Source organism: Anarhichas minor, unplaced genomic scaffold (assembly GCF_050575085.1).
Source record: "Anarhichas minor isolate MPS153535 unplaced genomic scaffold, ASM5057508v1 ptg000010l, whole genome shotgun sequence".
Taxonomy (NCBI): domain Eukaryota; kingdom Metazoa; phylum Chordata; class Actinopteri; order Perciformes; family Anarhichadidae; genus Anarhichas; species Anarhichas minor.
In genome coordinates, this window is record NW_027466456.1 from 15,928,830 (window position 1) to 15,942,380 (window position 13,551).

The 13,551-nt window shown below is 40.3% G+C and overlaps 1 protein-coding gene across 1 annotated transcript in view; it reads right to left on the minus strand.

Moving 5' to 3' along the window:
• Positions 1-13,551, minus strand: part of LOC142946525 (contactin-associated protein-like 4) — a 73,255-nt gene that overhangs the window by 49,121 nt on the left and 10,583 nt on the right. Inside the window, exons 2-3 of the mRNA XM_076087883.1 lie at positions 12,243-12,353; positions 388-581 (exon numbers count right to left, since the gene is read on the minus strand). Coding sequence (XP_075943998.1) covers positions 388-581; positions 12,243-12,353 — 305 coding nt within the window. The remainder of the gene's footprint in view (positions 1-387; positions 582-12,242; positions 12,354-13,551) is intronic.

Here is a 13,551-nt window from a genome sequence, read left to right on the forward strand (position 1 = left end):
TACCAGTCCCCACAGATCATTTAAATTATGTCTATGATAGTAAGGCCAAATTTATTTTAACTTCAATGCACTAGAGTTTTGAGCTGCACTACCTCCGAAGCTGTCTTCATAGCTGTTTGAATATCAAATAATGATATTGTTTAAAGTTACTGCATCCTCATCATGGTGTGAGCTACAGAGTCATTTTAGAAACATGGAACATTAAAAAAAAAACAGGAGTAGGGACAATTTGACCACTGAATGTACATGTCATGTTACTAAACAATGAAAAGAAAAGTAATCCGTCGACATTAGGTTTTTTTTTTTTTAAACGTATTTGCTTTTGCAGATTAGCTGTGCTTTTCCTGTTTGTACCGTTTTGATTAATGATTATTGCAGGAGAGTTACCCCTAAGCTGTCTTCCTGCCGGTGTTGTCTCCAGTTGTGTCCTGTGTCGCTGAACATCAACAGGTAAGCCGTCAGCCAATCAGAGCTGCCGTAGCGTCCCTGCGTAGCAACAGCAGTGATCCGGGTCCGCCTCCCCAGATCAACCTCCAACCACTGGTATCTGTCTGAGACGAGAGCGGACCAACCTCCAGCTCCTGCACAGGGGCAGAGAGAAAAAGTCTGTGTTAATGATGAGGGGTGTAGGGGTGTGTGTGTGTGTGTGTGTGTGTGTGTGTGTGTGTGTGTGTGTGTGTGTGTGTGTCTGTAGAGCGGAGATGCAGAGGCAGGCAGAGGTGAAAGAAGTAAGAGCAGAGATCGATAGACAAATTGCAGTAGTGAAATGGATTCATTACAACCTACTTGAAATTAATCTTTAAAACTGTGAATTTATAATCTGGAGTAGACGCTCTGTGCTACGATTTTAAAGCTGGCCAATACAAAATCTCACAGTTTGGATAAGAATACAAAATGCTTGTTGTCCATAGATTTGTGGAAAGGGATTTGCAGACAGGAATGCTAAAGAGAAGGGTTAAGATACTTGGAAGGTATATTAATGAATGCTTTGTTTCTAAAGTCATTAGTAGTTACCACATTCAGAGGAAACCCTGCTTTAGTATAAACATAGTTTATCCAATTTCTGGCTTTGATTTAAGGCCATTTACATGCGCACAGATTTAAAACCCTGTAATACATCTTCCTCTGGTTTCATGGTGACAAACAATAAATCCTCATAATCAAAGACATTAAGTGTATTAGATGCACACATATGGAGGAAATGGATTTGACTGTGCAGCACCAGGATGGTATTTAAAGCAATTTGATGACTTTCTACAACTGAAGTGTCAAGATACGTCCTGACATTTAATACATCTGCTCATGTTTTTAATGGAACTACCAAGGTGACGCTACTATGAGGGTGAGTGGAATATGCTGACAAATCCTTCACTCCCATTTCCCCACTGATATGACCTAAAATCACTGAGCTGAGCGTTTGTCTTTTCAACAGTGATTTGCAGCGCTAACCTCCCTCATATGATTTTCAGGGTAAACATGCCTCCTTTCTGTCCTGGCGACAGCTGTTGCAGCAGCTGGGGAGGACATATAGGGATGTATGAGATTACTGTACAAGCCTGGAGGACGTCGGTCTGTGCAATAGCAGACTATAATGGAAAAATATGCAGATTATGTGAAAATAATATCACTATATATATTTAAATAATCTTTTGACTGCTACAGTGTGACTGGTCATTTTTTACATTTTACTTTTCAGTTTAAAATGCATTCAAAAAGGAGCAGATTTGTTAAACATTATTTTTCTATAGGCATAAAACATATATCTTTCCTGCTTCAAGAAGATGCTGTTCACCAAGCAGTAGGCAAGTCTACTGTATACTTCTGTTAAGGGAAGAGAAAAAAATGGCATGTAAACACATCCAGTCTATTAAAAGGTCTGGAGGTATAAAAATGACTAGTAATGTGTTTGTGCCATGAGAGAAGAGGAGAGAAAGTACATTGCTTCAAAAATAATTTTAAAGTCTGATTTCCATCCTGATATTTGATCTTTTCACTCACCTTTAAACATTCAAAACAAAAACTGATATATTCCAATAAACTCCACATTATTTTGCTGGTGTCCAGTCAATGTCCTGTGCTCAAATTCCTAATTTAATCTTTTGGCACAAACCTTTTAAGACTCTTTTCTAAATTAAGCTCAGAAGTTCAGTTCTAAACGGTTCCGAAAAGGAAATAAACATCACCCCTCATGATCCGTTGGATGAGTTTTTATTCAGACATGTTGAACCTGTTGAAAGTCAGAAGGTAAGATAAGAACTGTCTGAAAGAAAAGACACTTGGTTTTTGTCATTGCAAGAGTAAGAGAGACTGCAGAGGATGAAAGACAGACAGAAAGTGAGAGTTGTGCCTCAAAACAGTAGCCGACCTTTGTTCCATCATCCAGCTGCAATATTATTTCTAGTTTGGACGATGCTGGCGTGAGAGTGAGACGAGAACTATGGCAGGACCTGATTATGAAGCATTGGAGGTGATGGAAAAGGCTGCAACAAGATAATAACACTTTGAATACTGAGAAGGGTGTGTGTGCGCCTGTATGTATTTAAAGAGTGAGTGTTTAAGAAGAAGTGCCGAGTCAGGGAAAAGCAAATCCATGGCGCCCTAACAGCAGATGGAGAGATTTCTCCCCTACAGAGAGCACACACACACACACACACACACACACACAATAAAAACAGCCAGCCAAAAGTGTGTTGCAAAGATGATATCATGCTGACATGAGGGCAACACAAATCATTACAACATTTCAGAAGCACAGCCTGAAGTGAACACAAGCTACTTTATTCTGACATTGCAAATGAAGACAACATACTGTGAACCCCATTAGGATGCTCCACCTAAGCGCTGTTGGACAGATGTTTTTTTTTTTTTTACTCATGAAAGTTGTATAGGGCGACAGTTGGTAATGCCCGTCAGTCCGAGATAGAGAGAAATATCTCAATGACAAGACACTTGTAGCTTTTACAACAGCTCTGTCCTGTCCCAGTAGACAGAATTCCAGTGAGCAAATGTCCACAACACCAAACACCCTGGAAATAGAACGTAGCTGCAACAATTGATCAATTAATCGGTGAGTTAATCGCAAAGTTCGCCCAAAAATCCTGGTGTAAAAGTTTCGAGTGGCATGGCTGGAGTTAGTCTTGTTGGACCATAACATGCTTGTGCATTATGCTCCAACACATCAACCAAAATACAGCATTCAAGCCTAATTCATTTGTAAATGTGGTAGTTTCCCGTTTTCCACTTGTGAAAGGGGATCTTTAAGTCAAATATAAATTACAGGAATGTGTGTTTAAAAAAATATAAACATGAATAAAGCTGTTCCTCATGTCTTTGTGACCTTTATACTAACATGACAGCATGTACTACAGCAAATAAAAATTACAACACCAATAAACAATCCAAATTCCACATGATTTTATTTTATTCCTACAACTTTTAAAATCAGATTTATCGATAGGAAATAGATGCTGGTTGAATTTGCTGAGTCTGAGGCCATCTTCTTTCCTCTTGTGTCTGTGTTTTTTTCTCCACCAGCTGTTTCAGTGCTGTGCCGACTGCTCGTTAGGGCAGCAGCTAAAGGCCAGAGCTAATAAGTACCACAGCAACAGACATGAACACTGACAGCACAAGAGGAGAGAGCAGACATACTGACCTTTACCCATTACAGCTGGATTGGAGAGAAAAGAAGTGAAGACCACAGACAAGAGAGAGTGACGGGGAGAGAGAGAGAGAGTGAGAGAGAGAGTGTGTGAGAGAGAGAGAGAGAGAGAGAGGGGGGGGGGGGGGGGGGGGGGAGGGAGGGAGACAAATAAACTGGCATCTACAGGATTGCAGAGAAGAAAATGGAAAGACGGGGAGATATCGAGAAATAAAGAGAGGTAGATACCTCAAGAGGAACTGGAGAAGAAAATAGAAAGTGCCTAAAATGAAGAAGAGCAGAGTATACAGATGTGTACAGTGTACTCAAACCTGAGGAGAAAACCATTCACTAAATCCACCATGTTAGTCACACATCACCTGTTTGATCACCAATACAACAGTGTCTGTCATGTACACCTGTCTGCTCTGATCCAGTAAACCTTGTTTTCTCTTTACTGTCTGTAATGACACCAAAGCCTTTTTTCTCCATTCAGAAAGGTAATTGAGGTTAAACACAGGTCGGGAAAATTGCATTGCCGCTCTGCTGGACAGCCAAATTAGCACATTACTACAGTAAAGCAGTCAAAAGGCCGTGACTTTTAGAGTCACCCACATCAGAAGACCAACCGACCAAACACCCTCAGGAGCAGCGGTGGTCTGAGGTTGGACAGGTGGGCTGGAAGGTCATCAATCCAGAGGAAAAGTATGTGTGAATAATGCTCCTTTAACAAGACTCTCGACCCTGAAGAACTGTAGCTGTCAAACAGTACTTATCAGTGATACAACCAGGTACATCACTTAAACTGCATTGAATCCCTGAATCAGATCCCTACTGAAACATTCCAGTATGCGCAGTGATAACAGGCATTACTGTCCCACTTACACGGTAAAATACTAGATTGGTTTTCCAAATATATTTAGCAAGAAATTTAATTTCTCCCTGGATTATGTTAACAACCTATAAAAGCACATCATACAGTTACACTAGGTGACATTTTTGAGCAGAAGACTTTCATGATGTCCTTGAAACACTTATTTAAAGACACGTTTTTCTACAAACTCCTTTCTCATTTTACATAAGGAACACAACAAAAGTTGTATCAAATGTAAAACGTTGTACTTAACATAAACATAAGCCATATATTTTCCAAAACAAAATGCAGCTGAACGCAGAAACTATTCTAGATACTCAAAAAAGTATTGAGGTTTGATACTAAGCTCTATAAATAAAGAAGATACAACATTTCCTGTTTTGAATTATTGGACCAATTTTATATCAAAAGGTCTCTCTAACCACAAACGTGGGAGTGCGACCTTCTTGTTTCAGAGAATGCGTATGTGCTGGTCGATGGTAGACTGCAGCTGAGATCAATACAACTTTGATTAGTACATGGTTGCTCAACAGAAACGGATTTTAAAATAAACATAGCTAAATTGCAGTATTGAGTGCAGAATGTTTAATTTATTTCCATGTTTTCATTTTCACTACTAAAAAGGTCAATCCTGTGCTAATCTAGCGAGGATAAACATGGAGGATTTTGGTGTCCCCTTTGTCATTTTCTTAAGTTTTCCAACAAGTCCAAAGCAATTCCCAAAAAATAAGTGCATTCCTCCAAATAAGTAAATATGTGTCATGTGTCAAATCACACATGGATTTATTTGGGCTAGAATGAAAGCATCAAAGGGAATGTTATTTTGGATGCTTCCTTTTGGCACAGTTTTAGGACAAGGATGTGTGTCAGGGCTGGATCATGAGTTTCTTATGGCGGTAAGAGGGGGACATTAAATACATACTTAGAGATAACAAGTTCAGATCCCACAGTAGTCAGTTTCTGCCCATCAGAAACCACAATCTTTGATTTTCTCCGGATTAGAGCACCATCTCAGTAACAAATATCCCTTTGAATCAAATTAGGAATCTGCATATATGGAACCAACTGGGGAAACCCAGTGGGATTATTTTAAATGTGGAGCAGATATTAGAGAATCAACATCTATCTATCACTAAACTATGTTAAAAAAGACTGGAAATCCTCTATCTCAACCCATCTGCAGAGATGCTTGTAAAATAAAGCACACAAAGAAATACCAAAATTATTCTGCATACGCTTTCTCGGTTTGTTCTTGAGTGAGGGTTGAGTATCTTTAACTTCTCAGCTCAATGCATTGCATCCCTGTAAAAAGCTTATATTTTCAACATGATGCTGTGAGCCACAAAGCCCAAATCAGACTAAGAGCTCATTTAACTTTTGCTGGTTGCATCGGCTCTTTATGAGCTACAAGTTACCCAACAGCGTTTTGTTAGGTTAGCAAAATGAGATAATTTCCCACTCATTCTTAACTGCAAACTGAAACACATTTCTTGATGCATGTCTATGAAAATATAACTGAGTAATATCTGGATTTAAAAAGGATTGGCTATTAGGTTTAATATATTGTTAAAACTGTTATTTTTGGTAGCTTTGTGACAGCTTGTGATGGCTTTTGAATATAATCACACTAGAGATGTTTCCTATCAACCAATTTACACATGACTAGAGTTTTGTATTTTAATCCTTTGAAATTGTGCAACCCGATTTTATTAATTACTAGTTTGAAACTTGTAGTTACTACTAGCATTAGCCTACTACATCAAAACAGAATGCACCACAAACTAGTTTGTACCTAGAGATTAGTTGTTAATATTTACATCTACATGTACTGCCAGGTGGGACTTTTTGTAGTGATGAGAAGACCGGTCACCTGCCACTGAACTCTCTCATGAACAGCTCTTTTGGTTCACCTACAACTGGCTAGTTATTAAGAAGGTAGGCAGGACTTTACACACAAACCTCTTGATGGATTTAGGACTAGTTGTAGCAAACCAATCCTGTTCTTTATAATCACAGTCTGCTCTGTAAGTAAGGGAGACTGCACCACAGGGAGACCCTTCAAGTGATCAGACAGCTTCTGTAACACCACATGTTCAGCTAGTCCCTCCTGGTGTTAGAGTCTAACACCAGGAGGGAGTTAGACAGAGCCATCTCCACAAGGAGAGATGTAATTCAGCCCTCGTCTCTCTTGATAAGACGGTAAAAAAACACAACACCAGGCACATTATTTCTATCCGTTCTGTTCTAATTGCAATCTCCACTGTGTTGGTGTCGACTGGGAAATAGAGGCTGACAAAATGCTTGTCAGGGCAATGACTTCACTAGAAGGAGCGGATGTGCTCCAAATAAAAGTAATGTTTGGTTAGAATTGATACTTTTGTTCCACCCAGTAATGGGTAAAGTAAAGGTGAAAACACTAAGTGGGGAGAGGAAGACGCAGGACAGATGGGGGAAATAGGATACAAGCCATTACAGGAGGAAACAATCACCCAAAGTGAGTTTCAAACAGAGGTGGTAAGACACAGACAGCCATCAGAAGAGACGGACAGTATTACCTGGTCAAAAGTTGTAAATGCGTCTGACTGGGCTTGGGGAAATTTGAGAGGGTTTTTCTTACAACCTGGGAGAGAATATGCTGCTATTTATAAAAAAAATTAGATTTCAAACACAGCAGGCCACTGGAGCATGTGTGCGAGTGTCAATTATAAAGACCTTGAAAACAGGTAGAGTGACGCAGTGAAACCAGTTTTAGGGGTCTTGCAGGAGAGTAAAATTGGGACCAGGCTCTGGAGATGCTGGCTTTGGGGAATTTAAAAAAAATGTGGTAGGTTGAAAATGAAGTAACAGGATTGCTAAGTAATGGGACCCGGGCTAACAGGAGAACAAATCAATGAAGTTTGCAGCTGGCAGCGGTATCAATAGTGTTTTTCTATAAAAAAAAAAAAAAAAGACCCATATGATCTTTTTCAAATATGATTCATGTTTACTTGGAAAATAATTTAAAAAGGTAAAGCAAAAGTAAGCATGGTACCTTATTACATCTGCTTCTCTGGCATTAAACTGGCTAAAAAATGCAGTATATGATATAAAATGAGTGAGGGATGTAGAAGCAATAGATAAAAGGTGAGAGGCTTTTAGCAGCATTTTGTCAAGGAATCAGGCAATATTTATCTATATAATTAAATTCATGCAGAGAGTGACTACCTCAGATTAAGAGGATTTGAGCAGAGGAGCTGTGGTATTTAACCAGATAAAGTGCTTAAGAGCAGCATTAAACAGGCACCTAGAGGTGGCGCATTAACATCAAACAAAGATCAATACCTCATTCTACCGTTCCCCCACAAAGTTAATTTCAACCTACAGCCCCCTGCTAATATTTGAATTCCCTTTTCAAATCTAAATTAGCACGTCCACAAAATGATTGCTGGTTGATGAAGTGTTCTCGGCCTATTTCAGCGTAATTACGGTGGTTCTAATGTGCAATTATCAGTATGGCCCGCTGGAAAAAAAATGAGACAGTTTAGATGTTAAATACCGCCATTAACATTTGGCTATAAATGTTAAATGCTGTCATTAACATTTGGCTATGAGATGGAATGAAGTTATCTCAATGTTTTCTTGGCTGTTAAAGCTACAATTACAGCAGACCACGCTCGCCAAGGAGATTGACAAGAGAGTGGCAGGACATGGCAGAGAAGGGAGAAATTACAGGAATGATGATGAAAAGAAAGAGAGAAGGTTATACCGAAAGCAGGGGAGAGGTGAGAGGACGAAAGCAAAAGGAAAGAGGAAAAGGTTTTGGAGAGATGGGAACACTTGAGCAGCAAAATGGGGGGCAAACAGAGAGAGAGTTCAACTTGTGCCTTTTAAAAGACAAATTCACATCCAGTTGACAGATTATTATGGTCCCTACTTGACGTCAGAGTCATTGCAGAGTTCAGCTGCTCATCTCTGCTGATATTTGCACATAAGCATGCAGCCAATTAGGCTATGCCTAATCCACCCTGTGGGGAATGCCCATCAAAACTTTTTCTCCAGCTCCATAACAGCAACAAGACAGATTCGATTGTTGACTGACTCAGTTGGATCATAGATCATCAGGTGAATCACCAACACAGAGCAAGCTGCCACCGGGACGCAAGTCAAAGTGTGAGGACTGGCGGACTGCAGCACTATGAATATTTCCATTGCAACACCCATCTGGAGCATCCTTTTGCTTATTCACAAAATGATAACCCCCCAACTCATACCTACCACTGCTGCTTGCCTAGCTGGAGAAAAGACACGACTCCATGCTGCTATTGAAGACCAAATACTGGAGGCTTGCGCTGATCAGCTTGAATAAAGAGCACTTGCTGCTTTTCTATTAGCCTTTGTGTGTGTGTGGAAAACCAAGTTGCCATTGCAAAGGAGGCTTTTAACATGACTGGCCTCATTATTTTTATTTTATTTTAAGGAACGGCACAGTTACGGTCCAATAATAGTGGAGCTGACTGGTCAAACTGACATCCAGTGCATGGTATGCTTGTTCTGCTCTTTTTGACGGGATGTCGAAGCAACATCAGTTAATGTGATTTTTCTATTTCTTGATTATAGATACCAAATAATATCCTCAACCCTCAGATGTTCCGCCTCATAAACTCTGGTGAAAATACTGGTGAATCTGCTTATACTGGCTTGGTGGCTCAGAGTGCAGACTGACCACACATGGGTCAACATTAGCAGAGCTGTTCAACTTAGATGCTTTTGATTGAAAGTGAGGTTTTATGGTAGCAAAGAGTTGCTCAATTTAGGCTAGTCTTACTCCTCTCCAGCAGCGGGGTTTACGTAAACAATATTTGTCACTTGTTGTTGAGAAAAAAACCATCCAGAGCATAGTGAAGTCTGTTGCTGAGACCATCAGCTTTGTGCTTGTGCCTCCCTGGCCTCTAACCCAGAGCAGTCTGTTAGAGCAACCCTGCTGAGCTCGGTGTCAAAGCTCCCATCTCTGGCCTCTCCCCAACTTCATGACATGCTAATTGTCTACTTTGCACATTGTTATGCACCTGGAGTAGTAAGATTAAATGTCAGTGCAGGACTGTTGCTTCCTCCCGTTGCTGTTGGCCCCATTCAGTGTCCAGCCATAGTAGGGCGCAACACGGGAAGTGGAGGCATCGCCGTAATGGGATTAAATGGCTGCCATATGTGAACATTCCTGTCAATGCCACCCCCCGTATGGGTGATCAGCTAAGATGGGACTAACTGGCAGCAGCGAGGGCCAAGGAGGCATGTGGGTGTTTGGTGTCCTCTATATCCCAGCTGGCCATCTGGCTTCTGATAGAGCATTTTTTGAGTTTGTTATGACTACTTTGTGATGGACGAGACACTTCACTGGCTACTTTCTTCAGTTTTGCCCTCATTCAGCACTGAGAGGCTTCTCCTGGCGAATACCAGGTGAACAAGGGTCACTGATGCTGACTCCAGAGAAATTAAATATTTAAAGCCAATTCTCACTCAGAATAATAGCCAACAGGTGCTCTGCAGATTTACAAATACATATTTGACCTACAGGCATATTATACATTAATTGTCGCTTCCGGTTTTGTAAACTGGACATTAAAAGTTAGCCCGTGTTTTCCCCGCTCAACAACACCAGAAGAGCAAATCCCCTGACCGTGGTTGCCAGCCCAGTGTACCACCTGCAGCAAAAGTGACAGCCAACCCCCGATTCACTCAAGTTTTATAGTGAGGGTGCGTTTTTTCGGGGCCGTGTACAACATTTTGTTAGCTCTATGCGTGCTTGTGCATGCATGGGGGCTACACACCCCGTGCCCTTAGGCTGAAACCCAGGAACATACCGAACGTGCAGCAAAAAAAGAAAATACAGGCACAGGGCATGTTCCATGCAGATACAGTCAACACTATACATTGTATACATTGTTTTTCAGGAAACACTGCATTGTATATCTTTAAAATAAACAATGAACAACATGACAACCAGCCGGTCTGACTCCACCAACTTGTCATTGTTTTCATATATACCAGAGATGTGGGAGCCACATCACACATATATTATGATATTGGTAAACGTGGAATACCACAGTGAATTTGCTATTGGATAATGATAGATATTCGTCCTCTACAAACAGCCAAAACCTGTCCTTTGAGTCGTTAGTCAAGTAGTGTTCAGTCTGACTTTAGTTTTGTCGTCAGGTCTGTTTACCGTGTCAAATCTTTACATCGCTTGGTCTGACGGTCACTATTATTCTGACTACTCAGCTCCTGAAAAACTGCTGAGCTGGAAAGCACGTTGTGTCACTATGACAAGTTGAGTTGTCATGCAACCGCAGCGGCTCAAGTTTTCAATATGGTGTTTTTAATATTTCTTGCTGTTTGCTTCTGTTTTGATGCGTTTAAAAACGTAATATAAAGCAAAGTTATTGTAAATGTCACCGATTTGTTTTAACTTGGTGAAATGTCATTAAAAATGCACAACAAATGAACACGTCTGAAAAAGTCTTTGTGAAGCCGTGCTGCAGGCTGCTGGAACGGGTCCAACTGTATGATTGGCTTTATGTTCCAGCGGTGCCTACAGACCCAAGAAATGAGCACAACATTTCCACTGTCATATCAATTTCCTGCAATGTGTTGGAATGTGTTCACGGGAAAGAAACTGTGCAGCCTTCACAATTAAATTTGGCTGATTTATCTTCAATTTGTCTTCAAGTTGATCAAATTCTTACAGGAGGAGTAAAAGATTTTCCACTTTTCCATGTCTATATCTGTTCCCAACATTTCACTGGCCTGAAGGTGCTTCTTGACAGTTGATGTCAACAACTGACTGAATGCGTAAAGTTTAGAGCTGCACAAGGCGAAGCGTTTTATGAACAGCCGGCACCCAAAACCCCTCATTGTTCATGCTTAGAAACACAACTGTGATCAAACGGAAAAGGTCACAGCTGAAGAGGGTAGAGATGAAGGCTCTGTCGTGTGACTGATGTAATGAATAAAAGCAAAGGAGACATAAAGAGATAAAAAAAGGAGACTGAAAACTCCAGAACGTCCGTCTCTAAAGATGACAGTGTTTGAAGGTAATTTATCTGACTTATTTAGTTTCTAACTGCCATGAAGCTATCAGCATATGACGTTTTGTTTCTTGTGTTCACTTGCTAGTCTTTTATCTGCTGCTCGCTCATTCTCACTCTCCATTTCTCTCAAGATTTCAGCTTGTGCACCCTCATCCTATATCGCTGTTTTTTTACTAGTTGGAAAGCCAACACCAAAGTTACAACAAAGAGGTTTAGGAACGTTAAAACCTTTAAAAGCGTTAATAAACATCACGAAGTTAAGCTGCACATTAACAAAATGGATAGGCAGAACACAGACAGAGTGAAGAGAATTCACCAACAATGACTGAACATCATCAATGTCCCAACCAATTTTATACCCTAAAAGTTTATGGTATATATGTCAAAGAATTTTATATCAAAGAATTTTCCAGCTATATTAGATTCAGCGTGAGCAATGGATTGTGGGTAATAAAGTCCATGTCCTTTGTTTAAAGCTTTCTGGTGATGCTTTAAATGTGAAAAACTTCCAAAGTCCAGCAACAATTAAAGTATGTATCATTGCCAATGAATGGATCAGTGCAGTGATTATTCATGACAATAAATCCATCTTGAAATGTGCCACCACTATGGGTGGTAAAATATGTAAGATTGACAATGAACATAGCAATGAATGATTCCTCACCTTCTCTCCTGTTGACCTTAGCAAAGACCGGCCCATGGCTGCTGGTTAGCTGGGAGGAGCTTCTGAATGATGACGGTGGCAGATTGGCTACCAGTGGGCTGTCACATACCTCTGTTAACCAATCACAAAGCAGAAAAGACAGTTTAGAATCATGGATAGTTTCATTGAACCTATGGAGCGATACGTTACAGTAAGTTATTTCAATATAACGATGGTGAAAAGCAGACTGAAGGAAGTGAGGAAGTTTTCTTCTAATGGAAAGGTTAAACTTGAGGCTCTCTTGAGTATCCTTAACAGATAATTGTAGGTTGGGACAGATAATGGGGTCACACAAAGCAGGAACATGAATAAGACAACTTTGTTTCAGCTGTAGTCAGTGCAGACCTTTTCATGCCTCCTACACTTCGATGTTTACAAATGTCAAGGGCAGGGTTAAGTTGACTCTGAATAAATGACCCATGAACCGTAAGTATATGACGTGTGTACATATTATGCTGATGCACCAACAAACAACGCCATGACAACAGTCTCAAAGAAGAAATATCAAAATGAAGGCTACAAGTGTGCCGATGTTAAATATCATAAAACAGAATCTCTGTACAGTATCGAGTATGCTTTCGAGTGGTATAGTTAATATTCTGATTATCAATTGATATGCCTTTGTTGCTGTACTTTATTGCTATAATATATATATATATATATATATATATATATATATATATATATATACACTTCTCAACGGAAAGTAGGAGGACACCTTTCCAGTGGAAGATCTTTGCCATCCAGTATCTACTGCACTGAAATGTCCTTTAGAAAGAAACCACTTTGAGGACTGTTGTTCTGCATCTGACCAAAGCAGTAGTCATGAAACGGGAGCGTTGGCTTGATTCGTCATGTATCCACGGGGAAGCAGTTTCCCCAGAATACCTGATTATTAAGTAATTATCAAACGTTCACCGTTTCCACGATTACCGCGAAAGCGCAATCTAGAATCTTCTTTTAATGGATTTTGTTTTCCACCACTGAGTAGAGAGACAGTTCAAATTATTCACAACCCATTCAGAAGTGTCAGGTCCCGTCTCCCTCCTCTGGCAACAAGGCTTCAGCTGAGATTACTTTGTCAACAATATTGGACTTCATTTCAAGCACAGAGAGAGTTTCACTGCCTGAGACTAGAAACCACAGACTGTTGACAGTTTTGAATATCCACCCAAGTCTACCCAGTGGAACCCCTCTCCTCTCTGCAGACACTTCAGTCTGTGCATTTCCATCCAAGTTCATCATTTGCTGAATCTTCAGACAGAAAAGA